Raw genomic sequence first — 26554 nt, 5'->3', positions numbered from 1 at the left:
GGCAGTCCTCTTGGCCTCTGAGTAAGTGGTCCCCACATATTCCCTCTGCCAGAGATTTCAACTGCCAGGCCTGATCACCTCTGTAGCCTGCTCCCAGAACACATGGACAGAAGCAGAAGTAATCTGGGTCCTTGTTCTCTTTTGTAGGGGGGTCCAGCCCTCACAGATGTGAGATGAGGGAGCAGAGAGTCACTGCTAGGATGTTAAGAATTTGACTGAGGTCAGAACCAGACTTTTCCCAGCTCTTGCATCTGGCCTGGGCTTAGGCAGAGCCTAGGTGAAGGATGATCTTGGAATCAGCCTCTTGCCAGCCCCAGGAGGGGGATACAGTTGGAATGGCTTCTAGGAACTTCTCTGATTGCTTTCCCCTTATGGCAGCAAATCACTTAATGTCGATGTTATAGACAAAGAAAATAAAGCTCACAAAGAGCATCTTAGAGAAGACCAGGACACCTAGGCTTCTTTGTTGTAAGTGTCAGCTGCTATCTTTGAATTCAGAGACATGGGAGGTCCCCTCTATTGTCCATCTGGGCCACTAGAAGAAGCAGAGGAGTGGCTAGTGGTTAAGGCCTGGAGTCTGGCTCCTCGTCCTTGCTGATGCAGCTTCCTGTGACTGTAAGTCCTCACTAAGGAGGCATCCCTCTCCCTTGTCCACCCAGGGGGTACCCCCAGATCACACAGCCCATGTTCCTCAGACCCACCCTCCCAGGTCTGAGGGGAGGTTGGCACCTGGGCCGGTGGAGGGAAGCAGGGGTCAGGGGCTGGGGTCTTCAGGCAGCTGGGCTGCATACAGGGCCAAAGTGTGGTGTAGGAACTGGTATTGCTCCGCAGTCTGGATCATTCCCCCTCTGCAAGGAGAAACACACAGCCCATGAGCGAAGGAGGGTCAGGGTGCTTGCCAAATGGCTCAGATCAATGTCTCCATAGTCTATTGGGAAAGTCCAGACTTTCTCAAAGAACATGCCAACTCCTTCACATATGTTTATCCTCTCGTTAAAATTAAAAAATTAAAAAATAAATAGCAAAAAAAAAAAAAAAAGTGAAAATAATAATTCCATACATTTGGATAGTATTTCCCATTTTTCAAAACACTTTCACATAATTTAACTCATTCCTTACAACCCCTCTCTGGGGAAGGAGCCATTACCTTTGTCTATATAAAGAAATGGGGGCTCAGCGAACTATAGTGACAGCTCAGTGAGATAGAGGTCAGAATTTGAACCCTGGTCCTCTGTCTCCAAACCCAATGAGCTTCCGTGCCTTACTTGCGGTGGCCCAGTGTCTAGAACCAACCATGCTCCATTTCCCAACTTTCCACTGAGTAGGGAATTTGGAAACAACAACAAAAGACTGAAGGCTCAAGGTAAATCCATAGAGTGGCATATTTAATTCCAGTACCCCAAGCTAAAACTCCAGATAGATATTATATCCTGGGTGTTAGTTGCAAAATAAACAGCTCTGTAAGCAAAAAGAGTCCCTTCCTTTCTGGCAGGAGTGCTTGATGGTGATGTGCCTGGCAGAGCTCTGATGCTCGAGGCACTGGTGTCACTTGTTAATATTAATGTTGTAAATGTCTTATTCACATCCATGGACCCACCTGTCTAGCCGTAGTTGGCACACGATGCCCAGGATGTCCACTTCCCCTCGGGCCTTCAGCTGTTGACAGCCAATTCGAGTGGCGATGAAGCAGCCAGTGCGACCAATCCCTGCACTGAATAGAGCCAAGGAGGGGAGGGGGAGGTCACAGGAGACCAGGGACCATGGGAGCCAGGCGGCCAGGGAAGATGGGAGCTAGGCTCCAAACTCTGGGTTAAGAAATGGGACCTACAGGTGCTCTATTTGGGGGGGCTAAGGCTCTGGGGATGGAGGCAGGTAGAAATACTTCAGATTCCAGCCTCCTTGGGGACCAGGCTGGAAGAAGGTTATCACGGGCACTGGAGGAGTTTACATTTCTTACCAGCCCCGCTCCACGTGTGTTTCAGTTCACCTTCCGGTCCCTGTGAACATCTTGATGAATCTCTCTTCTGCTTAGCGGTCTACAGCACTTTCCAGCTGACCGTCCCCCACTTGTGGGCTGGCTGGCTCCTGAGCCCTCCTTGTCTAACCATGACTTCCTCCCAGCACAGACTTGTCTTCCAGAGTTGCCAGCGCTCGGCACTCTGCTTCCCACCTCAGGTCCCTCCCACAGGCTCTGCTCTCTGCTCTGCTCTATCATGCCCTTTCTTGATTTCAAAACCCTCTCAGCCCTCCTGTTCTTCAGCAAGTCTTCTTGGGTGAATCCCTGATAGAAGCCACTAATGCCTCCCGGCACTTATGTTCAGGTGGCACCTGTGAGTGGGTTTGTGAGCTCCCTCTGTTCCTACTTTTTGCCTCTATGTTCTGCTTTATTTGGGAGATGTACTCTCAAATGGTGTTCTTTTTTTTTAAAAAGATGACCGGTAAGGGGATCTTAACCCTTGACTTGGTGTTGTCAGCACCACACTCTCCCAAGTGAGCTAACTGGCCAACCCTATATAGGATCCGAACCCGTGGCCTTGGTGTTATCAGCACCACACTTTCCCGAGTGAGCCAAGGGCCAGCCCTCAAATGGTGTTCTTATTTTCAGTCTTGTCTCCTGCTTTACCCCCTCATTTGACCCCAATCCATTTTTCATGATAGCCAAAGTATTCTTTTAAAATGGCCAATCCAAGTGTCTCAGCCAGTCCTACAGGGCCCTTCATCATCTGGCCTTTACTTGACTTCCAGTCTCATCTCTTATTGTCCCCATGCATGACCTTACTCAGGCCCACCCTTTAACCCTGCTCCCAGCAATGTATCAATTTAAAATTTTTTTTCTCTGGGCCTTTGCATACTCTGCTCCATCTGCCTGGAATGCCTCCCTCCCCCTCTATACTTGGCTAATTCATCTTTTAAGTCTTAGCTTAGCCTGGATGTCCTTTGTCTTGGAAAACCTGCTCTGGCCACATCTGGATTAGGCAACTTGGTTCTGTGCTCCCCATGCTACTTCCGTCAGAGCTTCCATCACATTGTGTTGTACTTAGTTCTCTGATCTGCTGTCTTTCCCATAGGCCATAAACTATCAGGGATGAAACCAAACTGTTTCGTTCACTGCTCTCTCTTTAACATCTAAGACTGTGCCTGACAGTAACAGGTGTTCGATAAGCATTTGTTGAACAATATAAGTCCCCAGTGCGGGGATCATGTTTATGGCCTTCCCCAGCAGACCGGGACCTTCCTGATATTCCATCCCCTCTCTGGATTGAGCCCGGGTGTCCAGCCCTGATGTCTGGGCTCTGCATGAAGGAGGTAGCAAGAGCAGAATGACCTAGAGATTCCTGTCCAAGTAAGAACTGGGCTTGCCTGATGCTGTTGATGCTGTTCTGCTTAAACCCCTTCCCAGGAGAGACCCTGTGGGAGGGGGAGGGCAGCACAGTGCAAAGGCTGCTGGGGGTGGGGGGGTAGGGGGCAGGGCCACGCACCTGCAATGGACCACGATGGGCCCAGTGTTGACAGCTGTCTCTGGGCTGTCCTCTACCTCAGCCACCAGGCGTAGCAGGGGCCCAGCTGATTCTGGGGTCTGGTGGTCGGGCCAGGCTGAAAAGAGGACATGCTTCACTGACCGGCACTCCTCCTGGTGCTGGGATGGAGACGAGACATGTGAGCCAGCATCAGGGTGGGGGACACTGCCTGCCTTCTTCTCTGGTGCCACAGAAGGGCGACAGTTGGAATTACCCCATGGAGGAGTCATCAACTCAAAACGGGCAAGGTTGACTGTTTTCCTTCTCATCACACCCTCTCCCCCTGCCTGCAAAATGCTGGGAAAGAGCATTGTTCCGGGAGAGGGGAAAGACCCAAGTTCAAGTCCTGGCTCTGGCTCTCACTAGCACATGACTTTAGGAAGTCCCTTACCCCGATTAGTTTACTTCCCAGGATGCTTGGAGGATAATGAGTTGACAGAGAAATGCTTTGAACAATTTAAAACACAATGCAATGATAGAGGCATTTTAAAAGTACTTTGAATTTTGCATCTCTTCCAACCTCCTCTCACTCCTTCAGCAGGACTCCCGGATCCCACCTCCCTCACCTGGGCCATTCAGTGTAGATGGATGGTCACCTCCTGTTGCTCCCCATTTGGTTTGTTGGCTCTGCCCTATTAGGCTAGAGGCTCCCTGGGGATAGTACCCCAGTTTCTCTTCTGTGGCTCAAGCCCTTCCCTTAGATGTGGGTTCACAAAGGTTTAGATGAATAAACCCTTGGCTCCTAGCGAAGGTTGGACCTGAGTTCCAGAGATGCTGAGGGTGGCCCAACTTCCCTGTGAACTGGGCCTGGCCTCAGGGGGTGGTACCTGGATGGTGAGCTGCCGCACAGTGTATTCTGGGCTCTCTTTCATGTCCTGGATGCAGATCTGGAAGGGTCCGTAGGTTTCCTCTTCTGTGGGCCAGTAGTGGACACATTTCTAGGAGGGAGGGAGCTGGGAGTCAGAAGGGGAGGGTCTATCAGCTGGAGTGGGGGCCAGGACAGCATGGTGGGTGGTATTCCCTCTTCGCTTCCCACCCCCACTGGGGAGGAGTCAGCAACTGGGGCCCGGCTCCCCTGAGCTTGACCCCTGCAGACAAAGTGCTCGCCCCCTCCCATGTTTTGGCTATGGACAGCCTCCCTGGGGTATATCTCAGGGACCTTTCTGAGAGGTAGGAGCTGGGGCTGGCTGACAGTGTTCTCAGCTCCCAGGGAAGCCCCTGGTCTTGACCCGCTCTGCGTGTGCGTGTGTGCGTGTGTGCGCGTGTGTGCGTGTGCGCGAGTGCGCGCGCGCGCGCGCGTGTGAGCGTGTGTGCGCGTGTGTGCGTGCATGTGCGCGTGTGTTTGTGCCTGCGTGTGTGCGTGCGTGCGTGTGCGCGCGTGTGCGTGTGCGTGTGTTTGTGCGTGCGTGCGTGCGTGCGCGCGTGCTTGTGTGTGTGTGATGGCAGGGTGTAGCCCTTTCTGGGTTCACCAAGGACTGTGGCTCTGCCTCCTACCTCCTTGCCCTCTCGGAGTTGAGTGAGCATGACAATGAGGGACACATGTTCTTGCCACACCATCTCCCAGAAGTCAGACACAGTGTTGGGCATGGGGCCCTGGGTTGCGATGTAGACCTTTTCCTGTCCGTCAAAGCCCTGGGGAGGTGCAAGCACAGGGCAAGGGGAGGCGGAGCTGTGAGTCTGGAGCTCTGGGGAAATCCCAGACTCGGCAGGCGCTGAAGCCAGTGAACACGCACACAGACACACACGTGCATGAAGGCACACCCAGAGGCCACATGGTGGAAAGGACATGGGTTCTGGAGTGGGGAACATCTGAGTTCAAGTCCCTGTTCTGCCGTTTCCTAGCTTTCCACTATAAGCCAGTTCCCTGGGCTCTGTACACCTCAGTTTCTCATCTGAAAATTGGGCATTGATAATATCTATCCTGCAGGAATGTAGTACAGATTAAATTCAACAAGACATATTGAGAGTCTAGCATATAGCAGGTGCTCTATAAACGTTTGTTCCCTTCCTCCCCTGCTGTTTTCTTCTAGCACGAAATAACAATAACGAAAGTGTTCAATATTTGTTGAATCAATGTTTTGCTTTTATGTATTACTTTTATATATTTAGTAGCGAAATGTAACACATTCTCCTTCATCTGTCTTTCTCCTCTTCAGGAGCCTCAGCTTCCTGCTCCTCAAGATGATGGTGAAAACCAGACCGCTGTTTGTCTGCCCGTAGGCTGGCCAGTGGGAGACCATGTGGCCCCAAGGCTTCCCGGCTGACCGCTCTCCTCTCTGCACCCATGACTCCATCCTGCCCACCTTCAGCCGCTAGATAGCGCTGTTTTCATATATACCCAGGGCCAGTGGAGGCGGGGAGCTGGGGCAGAGAGCCCACCGGCTTTGCGCTTCCTATCAAACCATCTCCACCAAGGAGGCTCCTTGAGGAGCAGTTAAAGTGAGAGAGGGTGAGAGAGAAGGGAGAAAGGGGAGAGAGCTGAGAGCTCCAATTTGTGCTGGCATCTCTCATGTAGATCTAAGGAGCGACTAGCCCTCAAGAAGCTAGGACTGAGGGCCGGCCCAGAGTGCGGTGCTGATAACACCAAGGCCACGGGTTCGGATCCTATATAGGGATGGCCGGTTCGTTCACTGGGTGAGCGTGGTGCTGACAACACCAAGCCAAGGGTTGAGATCCCCTTACCGGTCATCTTTTAAAAAAGAAGAAGAAGCTAGGACTGTGTTCAACAATGCTAACTCCCTGCCAAGTTTAGAGGGGTGGCATGGATGGGGCGATAGGGTAGGTGAAGGAGACTTGGTGGCCTCTTCTTCCAGAAAGTCTGCCCCCGCTTTCTTTTTTGGCAGCTGGCCGATAAGGGGATCTGAACCTTTGCACTTGGTATTATAACACTGTAGTCTAATCAACTGAGCTACCTGGCCAGCCCTCCAGAAATTTTAAACATCTCCTTTGTTTTCTAGGTTTGTTGGTGTCTTGGGGCCTGTTCAATATCCATCCCAGCTTGGCAGGACTATGGCAACAGTGAATTGGAGCAGAGAGAGAAACCCAGCCAGAGATGGAAGGTATTCTCTGACATCTTCAAACATAGAACTACCCACCCCCACCCCCTAATTCCCCACACTGCCACCACAGCCAGGCCACTCACTCGGATGTAGTTGGCATTGATGTAGTCTCCGTCCTCCTGGCTCTGTGCCCGACCGAGACAGACACGGCTCTGGGGATCTAAGAAGTAAAAATCAGCAGAGGTCAGAGGTCAAAAGGTGACCAACTAATGCAGACTTCAACAGGTCAGAAAGAGGACAGTTGTACTCATCACAGTACCTTGTGTATAGTAGGTGTCCCGATACCCATTGAATTATTTTATGCACAGACAACAGGGATTCATGGAAAGTTTTTGAGGAGGAGAGTGATATGATGAAAGCAATCCTTTGGGAAGGTTAACTGAGTAAGTGCTGTGTGTGTAGGACAGACTAGACAGGGAAGGGAAGGGAGCAGCAGAAACCTAATGGCAAGTTATTATAATATTCTAGCCTTGAGATCAATACGGGTGTAGAACAGGAGGGCACCGATAGGAATGGAAAAAGAGAGGCTGTGGAGGCAGAATTTTCTTCTGATGGGAAAGATGGGATTCAGGTGAAGGACTTGCCTAGGATCACACAGTGGTGAAGTGGGACTAGAATTCTGATTTTGCCCAGCCGCTAGGCAAACTGGCCTCTCCCTCTAAGGCAGAAAGATTTCTTCATATCAAACCTAAACAGGGATGAAGAAGCTGGCTTGCGAGGAGAGGATAGGAGACCCTCACTGTCCCTGTGCCGGCCTGGCTGTAGACACAGGGTACCCCAGTAACCAGGGGAATCTCAGGCAAAGGGACCTTTCCCCTCTCTGGTGGCTGAAGGGCTGGTTAGAGGTAAGCTGAGATTAAGGGCTACTCCTCCCCACCACTTGGAAGCATGCTAATAGCCCCTTGATCCGGCCATGCAGACAGAGGTCACGCCGGAAGGGCTAGCAGGAGGCAGGACCAGTGTGCTTGGCCGAGCAAAGGCCTCAAGACTGCAAGTCGCTGGAACGGGTTAGCCAGACGAGGCTGCTCTGTGAGGAGAGGCTCCAAGGGCCTGATGGTCCGAGGGCCTCATGCCTGCCTCTGAAAAAGAGGAGGTGCTAGTGCTGGGTCGGTCAACTTGCAGGGTCAACCCCTCACAGCCCAGGGTCCTCCATCCCAACCTGTCACTGTTTTCTTGCCAGTCACTGTGCTGCCTCCAGCTGTTTCTCAGTGCCCTTTCTGGGGAGCCATCCTTGTGGTGCCTCTTCCACTGCAAACCTTTGCTGGGCCTGCAGCCTTGGGCAAGTTATGCAACTTCTCTGTGCCTCAGTTTCCCCATTTGTAAAGTGAGCATAATAATACCATAATACTAACTTCATGGGGTCATTGTGAGAAATGAGTTAATATAAAGGAGCGATGCCTGGCCCACAGTAAACATCTGCAGATTCTGTTGTTATGGTGATTGCTCCTTCCTCCCCCAGCCAGGGCGTGCTGTTGGCATTTCTCTGCTGACAGAAGGGGCTCCAGGTAAGGTATCCTCCCTGGCTATGGTTGTGCATTCTGCCTTCTGAAGTTCTCCAGCCACAGGGATGGTGCCCACCTCCCTTGATCCCTGCTGCAGTTCTTACTTGGTAAAATGGTCTTGTATCGGTCCTTGGAGGCATGGCCAGGGATATCCAGGTCTTCGGGGTTGACAAAGTTTGAGGGGATCTTCTGGTAGGGGGAGGAAATGAGTGAACAGCTGATACCATTTCACTGCCTCCTTTTCTCCCCTTCCACCCTTTTCTTGTACAGTTGGGCACTGGCCTTTGCTTCTCAGCACTAACATGTAGGCTGGTGGGCAGAAGTGGAGGCCTAGGGACTAAGGGGCTCAGATAGTGCAGTGCGCATGATGGAATTGTGCCAGCTGGCTGCCTCTATACAGAAGGGCAGAGTCATACAGAGGGGACCCCAAATTCTTACCAAGAATTCCTCCTCCAGCTGCTTGGGGCTGGGAGGCTGGTGCTGCAGGGCCCAGCGGGTAAGGGGGTGTCCAGCTGTGCGCAGAAAGTGCAGCGTGACCTCCCGGGGTGTGTTCACTGAGCAGATGGGCTCCACAGCCCCCAGGGACCGCACATCCAGCATCAGAGCCACATTGGAGCCCCGCCTGCAGGCATAGCCAACCAGTGCCTGGTGAGCACGCAACAGTATCTGCTTTTCTTACAGTTGCTGTTGTTATAAGGTACATCTGACGAGGCTGCTCCTTGTCTTTCCCTTGACCCAGAGGCCCAGGAATTCAGGGTTCAGGCCCCTCTCTGCCTACCCTTCTCCCTCATCAGCCAGAACAGGGCAGCCTTGAGCCCACCTGCTCCTTCCAGCTCCTACCTCTCCCACTCCCAGCGTGGCCCTGAGGCTTGGACCTACATCGGACACCAAGAAGGCCCCTGGCCTTGCCTCAGGGGCTGTTCAGCCCATCCTGGGAGCAGACTCAGGATTGACATGAGACTTTGTGCCCCAGACATGCAAATGACATGCCGACTACATGCAAATGAATGCTATCAGTTTCCTTTCCAGATTGGAGTCAACAACTGAGGGTCTTAGCTGTCAGAGCTGGAGGGGCAGACAGAGGGAAGGGAGGAGCCGAATGGGGGCTCAGGGCTAGGAAGGTCCCCTCTCCCAGGAAAGATCTCACCTCTCCTGCAGCCGCACATGCTTCTTGGCTGGTGCTTTGGTGGGTGGAGGCTGGGTCATGGTTGTCCCCAAAGACAAGGTCGAAGACTGTGTTCTGGAGTGCCCCCTGCAGGTCTGGATCATGCTGGGGTGGGGTGCTGGACCCAGGGGAGGCTCACTCAGCCATGAGGTCCACCTGGAAGAGAAGACCCCTCAGCTGCTGACCTCTGGCCTGCCTGATTAGCCATAAGGAGGCTCCCCAGCCCAGGCTGGCCTTCTGTTCTGTTTTCACTAAGGGTGTCTTCTGTTCCCCAGGAAGTGGTCCTTTTTCATGATGGGAAGGACAGGATCTCTTTGGTGGGACCCAAAGCAGCAGGCAGCCTGGGGTTAGAGTAAGGCAAGATAAAGGGTAGAGACTGTGGGTGAAGATAGGACAGAATCCAGAGGAGGAAGGGAGAGAGGGGAGAAAGGCCTGAGGCCAAAGCACACGGGGCTGTACAGGAGAGAAGTCCAGGACAATGAAAGCTCGTAGGAACCATGTCTAAGTCTGGCCAGTGGGGCTTCTCCTGAATGAGACATTTGAGGCCTCCAACAGTGTTGGAGCCAGTTGGAGGTCTAGCCAGCTGGGCTGCTGGCCCCTAACAGGTCCCCTCCTAACTGCTGGTGATCCCCCTTCCAAGTCCATTTCTGACTTCTTGGGTCTCTGTCCAGGGAGGTAGGCTGGGGGTGTTTCCTTCCTCCTCCTGCCCATCCCCCCTGTCTCCCGCCTCCGTAACCGTCACAGGAAATGGCCTCACCAAGCCCTTGAGTGACAGCGCATGGTGAGGCGACAGCTGGGGGCAAGAGAGGGGCACAGAGGTGATGAGACTCTCTCCTCTTGGGGGCAGTTCCCATCTCCCAGAGCCAGTGTCACAGTGGCTGAGGTGGCAGGGGCATTAGAGTGGCTAAGCCCACAGGTCAGAGGCGAGGGGACAGAGCAGCTGTGCAGGTGTAGGTGGTCGAGAGAGGTCTTCCTGCAGCAGGAGGTGGCCCTTTAGCCTTGCTCTCCTGTGGCTCCCTGGGGCTCTCTGGGGCTTCGCTGCCCTCCCAGCCTCCGGGAATCAGGAATGTCAGTGCCCATTCCCTGGCCAGGCACTGTGGCGCCCACCTTACCCTTTCGCACACCCTCCTCGGAGATGCCCTCCTGTTTCCCTAGAGTCTACACCGCCCCTGGGCCACAGGAGTCCTAATCCCCGCTTTGGTACTTACTGAAGCAGCTGTGTCCCCCAGGCTGCTGCTTGCCAGCTGTCTGTCTGTCTGTCAGTCTGTCTTTGAGGGCTGAGAAGGCTTCAGGAAGCCAGCTTCCTCCCTTCGCCCCTCCTTGCTGCCACCCACGCACACCCAGCTGCCTGCTGCTGCTGCCACCAGGGGTCGGGTGCCTCCTGCCTGTGCCCCTGTGGGGGCAGGCTGGTGGTGTCCCAGCACCTTTGCCTGGGGCCTAAGGCCCTGCTCCTCGGGAATGGGCGGCCACCCCAGTTCCCCCACCTTCTAAGTCCTCTTCCCTCCACTTCTAGGTCTTTGTCATGTACAGTCCCTGCCTGCTTGATGGTCAGAACTCAGCTGACCCTCAGCTCGATGCCATCCCACAGAGACCCAGGTTCTCCTGCTCAACCTGACCCTGGCCAGAGACTTATTTCCACATCTCCGCTTCTGCCCCAGAGCCCTCTCCCTGGAAGCCCTTGCCACGTCTAGCCTTGGGAACTCATGGCCCAGCCCAGGCCGCACCTTCCTGGAGCAGATGTGGCACAGACTTGGAGAGGGGGAAAAGAGAGGCAGGAATCCTTGTTCTGCAATGGAAAAGGAAGGCACAGGGCCAGGCCAGAAAGTCCTCTCCAGGCCCTGAGCCGCACCCCAGCTCTCCAGCCAACTGGGAAGCAGGTATCAGAGACACCTTGTGGGAGAGTCTGAGGGGCTTCCCCCCAACCCCAGCCCCCTTTAAACCTCCCCCAGAACCCTGACATCTACTCAGAAGACTTACAGCAAGTAGACGGTCTCTGGTCCTCACACCAGGGGTCTTCCATGTCCTCTTCGTTGCTGGGGTGCTTGGATGCCTGGAGCCTGGGGAGTGGCCCCCAGGTCCAAGACTCCAGTGCCCCCTGCCCTTGCATGGCCTCAGCAGGCCCCTCGCTGGCCAGCAGCAGCCCGTTCATGCTTGCTGCTTCTCCTTTTACCTTGTAACATTCCAAACCCTTTCCCTTCCCGGCCCCCAAAGCGCACAATCCGCGTCCCCTCTCTTCCTCCCACTTCTCTGATTCAGATGTCAACCCATGACAGCAAAAAAGAAATTATGTACAATAGGCGGAGGGGTGGGCACGCTGGAGAGGGTGGTGGGGAGGGGCCGGTCTTCTGCCGGCCCATGGGGGAGGAGGGTGGAGGTGAGGAATGAGGATGACCCTTTGGGCCTCAGGAGTCCTCCCAGCACCTGCCCTTGCTCTTGGGGACGGGTTCTTTCCTGACCCCTCCATGGCCAGCTGATCCTGGCTCCTTCTTCCTTGTAGTCTATGCTCCTGTGGGGAGTGGGTGGATTTCCCTGAGGAGGAGGCCGATCAGAGCTGGGGAAGTGGTTGGCCCCGGTGCCCAGCATGGGGTGGAGGGGAGCAGGAGCCTGGGAGTCCCTAACATACTTTGAGGCAGTGACCTGAAGCTGGGCTCCACCTCAATTCCCACACACCAGACAGTGTTTCCACTGGTGGACGGTGGGGGCCCTGGGGATAAAGGAGGGGGCAGGAGGGGACTGGAAAGGGGGCCACCTCCTTTGGGTCAAACTGTTGATGGTTATCAAGAACAGGAAGCTAGGATACCACAGGGGTGGGGGAGGAGGAAGCGTGCAAACTGTCCCCACATTGGTCACCCGGTGCCCCCAGGTTGGCTGTGAGCACTACCCTTGCCCTTCACAGTGGTCTGAGCAGTTGGAAACTGAGCTCTTGGGCACAGAACAAGGAAGCTGGAAGCCAGGAGATGGGAAAGGTAGTTGGGGGTGTGTGGGGGGGGCAATAGGTGAGCATTAGGCAAGACCACGAGGCTCTCCCCTTCTGCTTAGAAATGCCTGGATATTCATGGAACAGTGTGGCCAGAACTCGGGAGGGGTGAAGGCACCGACTGCAAGCCTCAGATGAGATACGACATGTATCATCACCCTGCACCAGCCCCTCCGCAGCCAGGCCTGGGGTCCTGGCACACCCCTCTCTGTCCTCTCTGGGGTCAGCTCTGCCCATGCAGGCTGCTGGGAGGTTCCTGGGAGTGACTCCCTCTTCCCTCTGGACCTTCCCACACCTGGGGTGGAACTGTCCCAGGCAGACCTCAAACTTCTGTCACTCCAATTGTTGATTTGTCTTCCTGAGTTGGGATTCAGGTTCTAGACACCCTCAACTTCAGAGCAAGTATAGTAATAGTGGGAAGCCAGAAAGAGCTTCCTGTGATGAGTCTAAACTGTGGCTCATTAGCTGTGTGACCTCGGGCAGGTTACCGAGCTTCCCTGAATCTCATCAGCTTCCTCCCTTGCCCAGCGGCTGACAGCACCTCCTTGTCAGCAGGTGCTGTGAGGCCTGTGGAGGGCTTTGCTCACAGCTGGGTGCTCAGGAGCTGTCAGTGGGCGGGTGAGGGCAGTGGGCCTGGGTCTCACCTCTCCCCAGACTCCACCTTCCTCCCCTTTCCTCCCACTGCTTCCTTTCTCCAGCCAGCCTTCAGGGAGAGGGCTGCCTGGGGCAGTTCCACCCCAGCAGCGGGGAGGTTCCGGAGGGAGTCACTGCCAGGGGCCGCACTGCGGCTGGGATGGGGAAGTAGTCCGATCCAGAGAGGGTGGGGGGGGTGTACCAGGCCCCCAGGCTAGGCTGGGGAGGACTGGTACAGGGCGATGTCTTTCTTTCTGAGGCCTGGGGTGGGTGCCCTCGTCCCTCCTGAGCTCTAGCCATGCATGTCCCGACTCTCCTGTCTCCCTCCTCTGGTCATTCCCAATTCCAGGGTTGTGAGCCACAACTCCCTGTCTCCAGCATCAGAAGCCCCCAGCAGCAGGGGTAGAGGTGGGAGTGGGGTTATATCTGTAATTCCCAGAAGTCTTTGTTTCCAGGCAGCCCCTAGGGAGCTCCTTGCCAGGCTGCTGTTGGCCCCCAGAGGCAAGGGCTGCCACTCTATAATTCTAAGATGTTGGAGATCTTGGGGAGAGGTTCAGCTACTGGGGGCCAGGATTCCTGGGTCCTGCTGATTCCACCTGTCCTGCTCCCCTGCCTGGCCACCCTCCTCAGTTCCTTTCTGGAGAAGCCCTAGGATCCTAGGTGGCTGCCCCTGAGTTCTCCCTGCCCAAGCCTGCAATATCCTAGGCCAGCCTAAGCTGGCTCATTCTGCTCCAACTTTACAGGTCCAGGCTTGCCCCTGGTTGTGTGGGGCAGACAGAGACAAAGAGAACAGGGATCTGGAAAGCCTCATCCAGGAGGAGGCAGGAAGACTGGAAGAAACACGCAGTGAGTTGGGCAGGGAAGTGCTGTGAGGGGGCACAGGACTGGGTCTGGGCCAGCCAGTGTGAAGGGTGAGGGAGGAGACAGACCCACGGAGAATGTCCCAAGGGTTGCATCCCTGTGCCTGGCCATTCTGAATGTCATCTGTCCAGTTTCCCCCCTGCTGCCTTTTGGATGCTGGCTGGTGGGGGTCCTTTCCCATATCCCTTGCCTCTGGCTGATAGCACCAACCAGTGATCGGGGTCAGCTCAGCACTGGGGGAACTAGGGCCAGCCTGCTGGGAGCTCTAGAAAAAAGTCTGGTTCTTTGCCTGTTGCTGGAACTCAGGATCCTGGGGAGGAGGACTTTAGGGCAGAAGAGAGTCCTCCTTTCCCAAGCCCAGAACCAGCACAATGGACATCTGTTCCGCAACATGGCCCTTTCTTCCCAGGGGCCCTCCTGTCTCGCTCCCCCTCCATGTTGTCCCTGGACTCCCACTCATGTGTCCTTCCAGACAGGTCCGTGCACCCTCACAGTCTGCATGTGTGCATACACGCCCAGCTCCTCCCCAGTCTGCTGCATCCAGGCCCTGCTGCCTTCTGCAACCTGGTCAGTGGGGCCTTCCCCAGAGCGTGGGAGGAAAGGGGGCAGCTTGGCTATCCGGAGCCACCTGCCCCTCTCCTGCCTGGTGATTATCTTCCTCTAGCGTGGGGGCTGCCCAAGACCTGGCTTCAGGCTGTAGTAGAGCAGGTGAGGGGCCGGAAGAGATCTGCTGGTACAGCTGTAGGGGGAGACCAGGGCTGCTCACATTGGGAACCAGGATGCATGGACCTGCCCCTGCTGGCTCTCTTCAGGAAGAATCAGTAAGGTGCTCTGAGACCTCAGGAGGACCTCAGGGGTTCTCTAGGGAGAGGATGTGGGTTTATCTGTGGGGGTTGTTGCCAGGGAGGAGGTACAGCCCTTGTGGTAATTTTTTTGCTGAATGGAGAGGCTTGGGCTGCAGAGTCTGCTTCTTATCTGTTAGAACCTTTCTGCCCCCTTTCCTGAGCCCTCTCTCCCATCCCTAAGGCTGCGCAGACTGGGTGGGGGACTGGCTAACTGTGCCTTCTGTGGTTAGGGACTTCCTCAAGGCTCTATCCATAGGACTAGATATGAGGTCTGTACTGTCCCCAACAAGTCTCTCTTTTTGTGGGGCTTCTAAGGCAGGTCCTGAGCTCCCCTTTACCTAAACCCATGTCCTGTTCATCTCCTCTACTTAGATTCTGAATTAGAGAATCTCGCCCACTTCTCGCCTTTTTGGCTGCTGATCAAGGCTTGGCTAGAAAGAGTAATGAGGTCCCCCTGGTGAGGGGAGGGATGAAGGCATGGTGTGTTTCCCGCACCCCTTCATGCCCTGCCTCTTTCAAAAGATCACATGTATGCCTGTGTGTACACACACACACACACACACACACACACACACACACACACACACACACACAGAGCCTGGAAAATCTGATGAGTCTGCAGTGCTGAGTTTCCAGGCCCCCATCCAGGGGCTGGGTGGGCAGCTCTGAGGTTTGGGGCTGGGTGGAGTGGGGGAGGGGCAGCAGCCCCTGGCTCTGGCCTGAGCAGGGAGCCAGGCTGCTCTCAGACCCATGCCAGTCCTCCGGGCAGAGCAGGCCTGCAAGAGTCTGGCTCCCACAGAAGCTGTCTTGGTAGAGTTTCTTTACCTGTCTGTTTCTGCACAATCCTCCTCTCCACTTCCTGAGTTTGATGAATCCTGGTCTTCCTTCTCAGGGCCCAGAGCCATTTCTCCTGCTCTCCCTCCCTCTCCACCCTTGGCTCTCTTGGGGTGGGAGCACCTGGACAAGCAGCTCAAGGTGAGTAGCCAGCTCTAGGCTGGGGTAAAGCAAAGCCTCAAGTTCAGTGTCTTCTAGGCCAGGCTTCAGGCAGGCTTGCCTGGGCAGGGAAACCAGGGTGGGTTCTGCTGTCCCAGGTAGAGGAAGTGGAGGAAGATTATGGGGACTTGAGTCACTCCCCAGAGGTTCCAAGCTGAGAGGACCCCTATTTGGGGGGTTAGAAGCAGGGTTTGCCTTCTCTTTTCTGTGGAGTCCGAAATCCCAGGTTCAAGTCCAGCTTCTCTGCTCACACAGGTGGGACCTTAGGCTGGGCTCTTTCCCTCTCTGGATATCAGCTTCCTCATCTGGGCAGTACGTGGGTGGGACCAGGTGAGTCGCAAGGGCCAAGTGAGCTCTAGATCTACAAATGCTGTGACTCAGGGCCCAAAAGGATGTGCTTCTGTGCCTCTGTCCACAAGAGCATGGTGCCACATGGATACACAAACGGGGACACACTCAGCTGGTCCATCCACCCAGCACACAAGAACACACCTGCCCATGGTGTCATCAGGACCACACACACACACACACACACACACACACACACACACACACTCACACACACTCACACGCACACACACAAACACATACACCCTGTCTATCTCACACATGTTGATGGAGTCAACACCACGCCCCTCTTCCAGGGTCAGGGAGTGGGGGGCTAGCTACCTCTGCTCTATGTGTCCATTTGCAAGGCCATCTCTCCTCTTGGTCTTCCCCAAGGGCGCAGGACATCCCCTGACTGGAGATCCAGCTTCTGGAAGTGTGGATGGTGCGGGAGACAGAGGGCAGAGGTGGGCTTGTCTGCAGTCTGAGAGTTACAGTCCCCTTCCATCTTCTGGGCCCAGAGACAGTCTCCACCTGTCTCCCCTCACGGAGGCTTGCTAAGACTGGGCGGGTGGGGGTCAGGGTCTGAGATTGAGAAGCAGCCCCTCTCTCTTTGCTGACCACTTCCTGCCGTCTGCTTGAAACTCTGCCCTTCCCACCCTTGCCAGCCTGCCTGCCCACCCACCAGCCAGCGGGGCAATGGGTTGGGGGGGACTGGTTCCTCCGTCTGCTGCCTTCCACCTTTCCTCTGCAGACATCAGGATGAGGCCCCCAATCCTGTGGGCATGGGGGGCAGTGGCGGTGGATGGGATTCTGCTCTCCAGGGCACGTCCAGGCTCCCCCCTCACCCCGTGGAGCCCCACAGCTGGTCTGCATTAGGCAACAAGGAAATCTGCTCCCTTCCCACATGGGCCAGCATGGAGGACAGTGAGAACAGATTGCTCCGGGCTGCCTGCCGCACCTTGGGCATGCTTCCAGGAGATGAGTGTCAGACAAGGGGAGAACCTTCTTTCTGATCCTGGCCCTGTCCCCCACTGGCTTTCCCAGAGGCCTGGACCCCAGAGTCCTCTGCTGATCTCCCCTCTCCCCTCCCTTTCTTCCTACAGGAAGACTCGTGCCCCTCTCTGGAAGGGAGCCCAGGTGGGGAGAGTGGAGGTAGGTGTCTTTGGTGAAGGAGGGAGGTGGGGGGGAAAGTGGGGGTGCAGGGCCAATTTCTCCATGCCAAGCCCTGCCTCTGCTCTGGCCCTGTTTATGCCTTCCCTCCTTCTTTAGGGGAGAAGGGGTGTTAGGAAATGCTGAATGCACCTTCTTTCCCCAGGGCCATTCCTGAAAGTGACCATCAGCCCCCAGGGGAAGCCTGTTAGCTTTTTTTCTGAGCTGGGCAGCCCTGGAGCCAGATGGATTCAGCCTTGTCCCCTGCCTCAGCCATCTGAGCCCCTTCAGTTCTCCTGAAGGGCAGCCACTCCAGGCCCTCACCAACGCATCCAGCTTTGAGTTCCAGGATCTGGTGCCAGGGAGTCGCTACCAGCTGGAAGTGACTGCCCTGCAACCCTGTGGGCAGAATGTCATTGTTATCCTCATTACCCGTACTGGCTAGAGGTCTGCAGGCTGTGGGGGAGGGGACATTGCCCAGGATGGCTGCCCTGGAGGGCCGGCGGGAGCAGGGTAGCCACGGGGCAGCCTCTCCCAGAACCATGTCTGGCACAGTGGCCCATTTAGAAGCACTGTAAGCTGAGGGGTGATGCCCTTCGGCACAGACCTTGGTGCTTCTCTCTTTCTCTGATGCAGCCCTGTCAACTCTCCGTGGACTGCAGCTCCACAGCCCTGGGAGCCCATCCAGCCTGGAGGCCTCATGGGGTGATGCCCCTGGGGAGCAGGATGGCTACCAACTTCTCCTCCACCACCTAGAATCCCAGACATTGGCACATAGTATCTCCATGTCCCCCGGCACCCTGTCCTACAATTTTGGCAACCTCTTGCCAGGTATTGAGTATGTTTTAGAAGTTACCACATGGGCTAGCAACCTCCAAGTGAAGACCAGCATCCACCAGTGGACAGGCAAGGTGGACACTTGGGCAGAGCAGCCCAATCTGGGAGTGGCAGGAGTGGTGGTAAGTCCAGAGTCCTGTAGGCAGCCATGCCCCAATGTGGCTGGGCTTTGGGCTCCCCAGCACCGGAGTTGGTGCCAGCACCCTGCTCCAGGCCCTTTCTCAAGGCTGACTTTGCCCTCTCCATTCTCCCTCCAGCCCCTGTGTCTCCAGATCACCTGGTGCTGCAGACCCTGGGCACCAGGGCCCTACAAGCTTCCTGGAATGGCTCTGAGGGGGCTGCCTGTCTCCACCTAGTGCTCACAGACCTCCTAAGTGGCACTAACCTGACTGCAGTTGTCAGACGCGAGAGTTCCAGTCACACTTTCCTTCACCTCTCTCCAGGCACCCGCTATGAGCTGACGCTTAGTGCTGCTGCTGACTCCCCTGCCCCCTGAGCTCTGGGCAAGCTGGAGGGTGGGGCCAGGTGCCCAGGATGGCTACCTGCTGAGGTTAAGTGGACCGGTGGAGGAGAGCACCGTTCTGGGCCCTGAGGCCCTCAACACCACATTTCCAGGGTCCCTGACCACTGGACACTATGCTCTGGAGCTGAAGGTTTTGGCTGGATGGTGAGTCTGGACTGGTGGGAGCAGGATGGGTCCCACCAAGGGCATCTGCATCAAGGAGCAGGTGGATCCTCACTCTGCAGGGCCAGCCTCCTCTCCAGATTCTGCAGCCCACCCCAGACAAAGCAGTGGTGCCAAGCTGCAGCTGGATGGGCTGGAGGCCACCAGGGAGAGGCAGGCGCTGCTCTATGCCAAGGGTGCCCCAGGCCTCACTGGAAACATCTCCGTGCCATCTGGTGCCACCAGCATCACTTTCTGTGGGCTGGTGCCTGGGCCCAGGTACCAGGTGGACATTGCCTCATCTCTGGGAGTCATCACCCAGAGCCTCACGGGCCACACAAGTGAGTGCCAGCCTCTATGTCCCTGGCCCTGGGCCTGGAAGGCCTTGCCATGGGGAGGGGAGTAAGAGTAGAGGAGAGGCTCAAGGGAGCTGGGCAGGGGACATAAAAGGGCCACAGACACTGTATGGCCCCCCTCACCAAACTTCCCCTCTCTTCAGGTCCCCTGGCACCGCAGTCCCTGGAGGTCACTGGCAGAGGCAGTCCCTATGACCTGGACATTGGCTGGGCCCCAGCACCAGGGCAGTGAGAAGGCTACAGGGTCACCTGGCACCAGGAGGGCAGCCAGAGGTCACCAAGAAGTCTTGTCCACTTGGGCCCAGACAATTCCAGCCTGACTCTGATGGGTCTGGTGCCCGGCTCCTGCTATACTGTGTTGGTATGGGCCTGGGCGGGGAGCCTCAGCTCCAGCATCCAGAGGAGCTGCGCCTGCACCTGTGAGTTCCTGGCTGCAGCCCAGGGTAGTGAGGGTGAGGGTCTACTTTCTACCCTTCTGTGTGCCGTGTTCTTGACTCAAAGTGTCACGAGTCCAATATGAGGCCTTTCGTGAATCTATTTACAAGCACTTTCCACCTCTATAATCTGGTTGGCTAGCCATCCACCCATCCATCCATCCCTCTATCCACTCACCCATCTGCTCCTCCATCCCCCATCCATCCACATCTCCAGCCATTCCTCTATCCATCCGTGTGCTCACCCATCCATCTATCCATCCATTCATCCATCCTTCTAACAAATATTTAATGCATGCCTCTCATTTTCTAGGTATGGGTATGTATAGGTGCTGAGGCTAAAAATGAGACAGTCTAGGGAGAAAGACTGACAAGTAAACATATAGTTTACATACATATATAATGTGTATGATTTTATATATCATATTATAATAAATATAAATGCATTGATAGGAATGTTCACTCTGTGTTAGCTTGAACCATATGAAACTCCATTCTTGTAGATTTAAATGGCTGAATATTAGGAATTTTATGTGATTCAACCTAATATTTTAGTACTCACAGGAGGGACACATGCTTAGGGTGTCAGGGAAGGTTTCCCCAAGCTGGGTGAGAAGCAGGAGGGTCTGGGTAGGATGGGTGGAGAGGGCTTTAGCAGGAGGCCGAGCATGCAGCAAGGACCACAGGCCAGACAGACGGACAGACAGAGGCCTTTCAGTAACTGAATGTCAGTGGATGAGCTGGAGACCGGGGCCCTAAGGGGTGTGACAGGGTGGGCACTGAGCAGGGTACTGGAGGGGACTGCAGTAAACCAAGCACTGTGCCCTCAAGGAGCTGCCAGTCAGGGAGGAGGTGGGGGAGCAAGAATCAGGACAGGTGACTTTTCAAGAGGTGTTCCTGAGAAGGGAGGGAGAGTGGGCTTTGATCCTAGTGGGAGCTGGGTTTTTAGACTGGGAGTGTTTGGAGTTTGTTTCAAGGCTGAAGAGAAGCAGCAGATAATGCAAAGGATTCGGGTTCTTTCAAACCACTTCTTCCCTGACCCTGTAGGCCCAGCTCCTCCTGCCAATTTGAGCCTAAGCCTTGCTGCCCAGCTCCCACCCTGAGGGCTTCCTGGAGTGCCCCACCAGGGGGCAGGGATGGCTTCCAGCTGCAGCTTTACCGCCTGAGGCCCCTGACTCTGGAAAGCGAAGAAACTCTGGCTCCGGAGGCCCAGAACTTCTCCCGGGCTCTGCTGTGCATGGGCACTGAGTTCCTGGTGCGGCTGTGGCCCGGATCAGAGCAGCAACATCAACGCCACGGGCCGGACCCGTGAGTGCCCTCTGTATGGCTTTCCTCACCCTTGCTCTCTGGATTCCCAGGGTGTTGCGTGCCTCCTCACCCCCCCACCCTGACCCCTCTTGGTCTGTGGGCGGACAGCTGGGTTGACTGTGGGGCACACACCGGCCTGTGGCTGTTCCTCCTATCCCTAGCACCAGGATCCCCCATCGCCCTCATGAGACTCCCCTGGGGTCCTGGCCCTTCTGGCATTCTAGAAGGTGGGCAGAACCCAGAGTTTGCTCACTTGTCCAGTGGCCATGGCATGCTGCTCTCCATGCTCTCTCCATGGCTGACAGTATGGAGGTGGGTAGCAGTGGAGACCCCGCCAGGACCTGGTCTCTAGTCGCAGCTGGGCCATGAGATGTTAGTAATAACAACAGCAATGGCTAATGCCCATTGGGCACTTTGCTAAGTGTCTTCTCTGCATTCCCTCATTTAATCCTCATAACAGTGCTGGCTGATTAGCTCAGTTGGTTAGAGCATGGTGCTGATAACACCAAGGTCCAGGGTTCACATCCCCATATCGGCCAGCCACCAGAAAAAAAAAAAAAAATCCCCATAACAACACATCTGTAAAGGGAAGTGATGACTAGGTGACTGGGCCAGGCTCGTGTGACTCCAGATACTGGGCTCAAGATCTGAGGGTGGAGGGGCACTGCCTAAGCCTCCAGACCCTGCCTGTCCATCCACTTAAGGATCTACAAGCTTCTTGGGTGCAGAAGCTGGGAAAAGGCACATGATTTAACTCTCATACTGCCTCGTCTAACTCCAGCTCAAGAGGGCTGGTGCTGTGGGGAGAGTAAGTGGTTAATTCATCTACCAACCCGGTTTGAGCCTGTGCTGTGCTGCTGGGATAACTGGCAGGTCCTGCCATCAGGCTGCTTACTGTTGAGGACAGTTGTAGGCTCTTTGATGCCCTGATGTCTCAGGCTCCTGGAGTTTCTTGACTGAGCCAAGGATGGAGGGGGAGTGGAGGATCTTTCAGGGAGGGAGGAGCCAGAGATTTGGTTCAGATTCTTTCTCTCTCCCTATCCTTCCCCCATATCTTGCTTTCCCTGCAGCCCCCCTTGCTCCTCCTCTGGTAAATGTGACTAGTGAAGGCCCTACCCAGCTTTGGGCATCCTGGGTCCATGCTCTCAGGGGCCAGAATGGCTACCAGGTGACCCTGTACCAGGTGGGTGCCCGGGCAGGCGCCAGTGCCATGGGAGCCGAGGTGAACAGCACAAGGTTTTCGGCTCTGACTCTGGGCACTAAGTACGAAGTGGGGACTGTCGCGTGGGCTGGGCCCCTTCACACTGCGGCAGCCAACGCCTCTAGCTGGACGTGTGAGTGGGGTGTGGGAAAGGTGGGCAGGGCTGCCTCTGAGACCCCTGGGCTCTTCCCTGAATGGCATCTTAGCCCCCTTTAGTTCTATTTTCCACCTCCACACCCAAGCATCCTGCATGGAGTCGGCGACCCCTGGAGTCACGCGCGGGGCTCTGAGGACTGGGACCAGCGGCCAGGCTGACCTGATCCCCTCCCCCCAAGCCCCGCTCATACCCAATGAGTTGGTGTCGATGCAGGCAGGCAGTGCTGTGGTCAACCTGGCCTGGGCCAGCAGCCCCCAGGGGCAGGGGGTGTGCCGTGCCCAACTCTCAGAGGCTGGGCGCCTCTCCTGGGAGCAGCCCCTTATGCTAGGCCAGGCCCACCTCTTCCTGAGGGGTCTCACTCCTGAATGCAACCTCTCCCTGTCAGTGCTGTGCCAGGCGGGGCCACTCCGGGCATCCACTCACCCCGTGGTGCTGCCTGTTGGTATGTTGGTATGTTGGTGTCTGCTGGGGGAGGATGAGGGTGCCCTGAGAGGCAGGCCCAGTCCAGGCCAGCAGCAATGGCCATTCCACAGTGAGCCACCTACTCTTTCCAGGGGATGCTGTGCACACCCTTGCCCTGGGTTAAGCTCCCTATGTGTCTCCCAGTGGGCAGTGATGTGCAAAGGAGAAGTTGTTTCTCTGTGTGGCAGGTGTGCCATTCCGTGGACCTAAATGCCCAGTGCCTTTGCACCTGCTGATTTTGAGAGCTCCTGACCCAGATGTCAACCTCTTGGGGTACACTGACACCCACACAATGCAGAACCTTTGATTCTCACAGAGCTGGGCCCCGTGGAGGATGTCCAGTGCCAGCCTGAGGCCACCTGCTTGGCCCTGAACTGGATGGTGCCTGCTGGGGATGTGGCCACCTGTCTGGTTGTGGCAGAGCAGCTGGCAGCAGGAGGGAATGCCCACCTCGTGTTCTAGGCCAGCACCTCCCAGGATGCCCTCCCGTTGCCCAACCTGGTGCCTGCCACTGCCTATCGCCTCGGCCTCACTGTGCTGGGGAGGAATGGTCTGTGGAGTCGGGCGGTCACCCTGGTGTGCGCCACGTCTGCCGAGGGTAGGCTTCTCGCACTGTCTCTGAGCCACCTCTGTTCCCTCAGTCTTTCTCCACTGCTGCCCAGCTGGGGCTGTCTCTCATCTGGTCCTGGCTGCCTGGGGCTGTCGCTGCTCCCCGAGCCCCAACCCTTTCCTCTGGCCCTGATCTTGCTGGTTTGATACCATATTTTGGGCTCGATGCCCTGGCACCCTGGCCCAGGAATGTTCCAGTCCTTATTCTATTGCATCCATTAGCCATGTGTTGCCAGGCACTGTGAACAGGACTGGGTTTATGATGGCATGGTTCCCACCCTTGAAGACTGATTATTAGGCACCTGGTCAGGACCTCACTCTGTTCTTCTCCACCCCCAGCCTGGCATCCTCCAGAGTTAGCTGTAGCCCCCCAGCTGGGGCCTGACACAGAAATGGGAGTGATGATCACCAGGGGCATGTTTGGCAAGGATGATGCGCACATCCAGTGGTATGGTGTCATTACCACCACCAACATGTCACATGGGCCCAGGAGGGGATGGGAAGACCCTGGCTGTTACCTGGCATGGGGTGGGTGAGGGGGTCTGAGACTGATAAGGTGAAATATCTGAGGCTGGCATTAGTCTTGGAGCAGGAAGGAAGACCCAGAATGTTCTCGAGGACAGGACTGATGTTGGATTGTGAGTGATGGGAGCATATTAAAGAAATGGGCTAGCCCCTGTGCAGTGGGGAAAAGAGCCTTGGCCCCACTGCCCACCCACTCTGCACCTTCCTCATTCCTCTCCCAGTGGCTTGGCCTTCCGAGGAAGCCATCAGCCACATGTGGGATGACCACTTCTACAGAGAACAGGACTCCTGCCTCGCCATCCTGCCCCCCAACCCCTTCTCCCCAGGGCCCTGGGCTGTGCTGAGATCCTGGACGGTGCCCACTGGCATAGACGACTGTGGCCACATCCAGGAGATCTGTAGTGGGAAATTCAAGCCTGGTTCCCAGTGTAGGTGAGGGCTAAGGCTGAAGGGAGGGGGAGCCATTATCAGTCTCATTTATGGGTTGTCTACACATTCTTTCAACAAAACATCTGGCTGACTCACAAAGAGAATTCACGTGCTAGTCGGTAAGGGTCAAAAGAGTTATTTTGACTGGGCTTCCTGGCAGGCAAGGCAAAAAAGGAAACACTAATCTGTTACATGGTTCTTTTTTGAAAAAAAAGGAAGGAGGTTGGATTGTTTCAGCTTGCCAGGGCAATTGCAAGGATCTCCAGGTACCTATTTCTAGAGCTTCTTCCTGCTCTCAGAATAGGGCAGGGAAGGCAGAAGAGAAGCTAGAGGCGGTTTGCTCCAAGGTGGCAGGTAGCATGATACATAGTCTCTAAACAGGTGAGAGAAGCTCTCACTGTCTACTGCTCAGGACCCAGTTTCCTGGGAGGGGCTTAGCCTTATCTGCCTGCCTCTCTGCCCCAGGTACAGTGTTGTGGCCTTTACCAGGTACAACTCTCCTGAGACCATTATGTACTTCTCGGCCTTCTCAGGTGGGGCGGGGACCTGGCGAAGGGGAGGAGTGCTGGGACCCCTCTTCTGAGGCTCATTCCCAATCAATAGCAGGAGGGACAGAGCTGAGACTCCTGAGAAAATGTGTCCTGCCTAGCACAGCTGGGAGACCCAGAGCTAGTGACAAAGGTGCTCTTGGCTCTAGACTTGGCCTGGGTGAGCTGGCAGTGGTGGGTAGGAGAGGCAGAGGCACTGAAATGGCTTGCTGCTGCCCACACTCATACTACCTTCCTGCCAGCCCCTCTATGCCTGGCTGCTCCCAGGCCATTGAGGTTCTAGAACGGCACTGCCCAACAGAAACATAAGCAAGCCGCAAATGCAAACCACATATGTAATTTAAAATTTCCTAATAGGTATGCTAAAAAGATAAAAAGAAACAGGTAAAATTAATTTTAGTAACATTTTATTTAAACCAAGATATCTAAAATATTATCATTTCAACTCATGATCAGTTAAAAACATTACTAATAAGATATTATACATTTTTTTTTTTTTAGTAGAAAGACTTTGAAGTCTGGTGTGTATTTTACACTAATAGCAAATCTTAAACTGGAGAAGCCACATTTCAAGGGCTCAATAGCCACATGTGGCTAGTGGCTGTCATATAGGACAGTGCAGTTCTAGAAGGTCCAGGAAGCCACACTCCTACCCTCTTTCTTTTCTTGGGGTGTATCAGGGAGGGGTCTTTGGGGCATGCCCAGGAGCTAGGGCCAGGGAGGGCTTGCTGGGTGTTCTCAGTTCCCATCCAGGATGTCCTCCAGGCAGCCATCTCTGGCCCTGGTCTAGCATCTGAGACTTCTGGTGGGAAGGGGTCGTCACTGTGTTCTCCACCCAGAAGGTCCTACAGGGTCAGTGGGACAAGGCTGCCATCTTCTACCCTTCCTCTGCCCTCCACAGAGCCCCAGTGTCTCCCCAGCAGCAGTGTCCCTTTCAGTAGTGATGGGCATCATGGTGGGCTATGTCCTTATCATCTCTGCTGTGCTGGGCCTGCTGTGCTGGAGGTGGTGAAGGGCCAGAGGTGAGTGGGAGGAAAGGCTGGTGGCTGGGAAGAGCTGGGGGACCACGGCTGGCTGGCCCCTACCCTCTTGGGCTGCCTCCCACATGCCTCTTCACCCTTTGCAGGGCAGAGAAGAGTCAGTTATCCTAAGAGCTGACGGCTTACAACCTGCAGTAAGTACACTTCCCTGTTCCCGGTGGTGCGGTGTGGCCTGCCTTGCATGGGCCGTGGTGGCATTGCCAAGTCCCCCTGGCAGCCTGCTCCTCTGTGACTGTGCATCCCAGACAGGGGACTGCAAGTCTCTGTCAGAGTCCCATTCTTCTTCCTCAGCCACCACCACCCTTCTCAAAGCCTGTTCAACAACGCCTCTCCTCCAAAGTCACTGTATAAGCCAGGGATTCCACAGAAACAGCCGCAGGATGTGTGTGTGTGTGTGTGTGTGTGTGTGTGTGTGTGTGTGTGTGTGTGTGTGTGTGTGTGTACAGAGAGAGGGAGGGAGGGAGAGCGATTGATTGATTTTAAGGAATTGGCTCATGGGACTGCGGAGGCTTGGCGAGTCCACAATCTGGTGGGCTAGGCCAGCAGGCCAGAGACTGAGGGAGCGCCCCTAGGCAGTCCGCTGGCAGAATTCCTTCTTACTCAGGGGAGATCAGTCTTGTTCTCTTCAGGCCTTCAACTGATTGAATGAAGCCCCCCCATATTAGAGAGGGCAATCTGCTTTTCTCACAGGCCACCAATTTCAATGTTAACCTCATCACAGGCTATGTACAGAAGCCCTCTTCAGGACCTCGTGAGGTCCTAAAAGACTCATAAATGCATTCATGTATAGCTCCTGCCTCCCCACCCCTTCTTTCTGCTCCCATTTTCCATCTTTCCATATTGGTGTTTCACAGCTCAGGCTGGGCATCAGAGGACCTTGCTGAAAATGCACACTGCTCCACACCTGAGGGCATAATCCGGGGTCTGCATTTCTAGCAGGCCCCCAGGTGAT

The 26554-nt window shown here is 55.4% G+C and overlaps 2 protein-coding genes across 4 annotated transcripts in view; one reads left to right on the top strand and one right to left on the bottom strand.

The window, feature by feature from the left end:
* Nucleotides 1-754: 754 nt before the first annotated feature.
* Nucleotides 755-11374, bottom strand: PTPN7 (protein tyrosine phosphatase non-receptor type 7). Of its 3 annotated transcripts, none has more exons than XM_063115089.1 (10): nt 11233-11374; nt 9227-9416; nt 8518-8701; nt 8184-8268; nt 6661-6737; nt 5013-5150; nt 4346-4456; nt 3480-3637; nt 1598-1711; nt 755-848 (listed from the first exon to the last, which is right to left on the bottom strand). In XM_063115089.1, the coding sequence occupies exons 2-10, from the start codon at nt 9346-9348 to the stop codon at nt 755-757; spliced, it is 1083 nt and encodes a 360-aa protein (XP_062971159.1). In that variant the 5' UTR covers nt 9349-9416; nt 11233-11374. The 3 variants fall into 3 exon arrangements, with proteins under 3 accessions (XP_062971159.1, XP_062971158.1, XP_062971157.1); XM_063115088.1 differs by lacking the exon at nt 11233-11374 and adding an exon at nt 10453-10637 and having other exon boundaries at nt 9227-9400; XM_063115087.1 differs by lacking the exon at nt 11233-11374 and having other exon boundaries at nt 8184-8265; nt 9227-9348.
* Nucleotides 11375-11599: 225 nt separating this feature from the next.
* The window catches only part of LOC134390255 (receptor-type tyrosine-protein phosphatase V-like), a 36266-nt gene continuing 21311 nt past the window's right edge, over nt 11600-26554 (top strand). Inside the window, 22 exon segments of the mRNA XM_063113472.1 lie at nt 11600-11618; nt 12705-12839; nt 14380-14448; nt 15453-15535; nt 16987-17035; nt 17199-17245; nt 17247-17472; nt 17669-17938; nt 18127-18343; nt 18345-18565; nt 18635-18874; nt 19033-19308; nt 20371-20412; nt 20415-20586; nt 20588-20631; nt 21702-21965; nt 22168-22431; nt 22768-23049; nt 23400-23540; nt 23807-24017; nt 24480-24552; nt 25464-25567. Coding sequence (XP_062969542.1) covers nt 11600-11618; nt 12705-12839; nt 14380-14448; nt 15453-15535; nt 16987-17035; nt 17199-17245; nt 17247-17472; nt 17669-17938; nt 18127-18343; nt 18345-18565; nt 18635-18874; nt 19033-19308; nt 20371-20412; nt 20415-20586; nt 20588-20631; nt 21702-21965; nt 22168-22431; nt 22768-23049; nt 23400-23540; nt 23807-24017; nt 24480-24552; nt 25464-25567 — 3449 coding nt within the window.

The sequence above is a fragment of the Cynocephalus volans genome, chromosome 11 (assembly GCF_027409185.1).
Source record: "Cynocephalus volans isolate mCynVol1 chromosome 11, mCynVol1.pri, whole genome shotgun sequence".
Taxonomy (NCBI): Eukaryota; Metazoa; Chordata; class Mammalia; order Dermoptera; family Cynocephalidae; genus Cynocephalus; species Cynocephalus volans.
The sequence above is the reverse complement of the archived record's forward strand: the minus strand, read 5'-3'. Positions and strand labels throughout refer to the sequence as shown.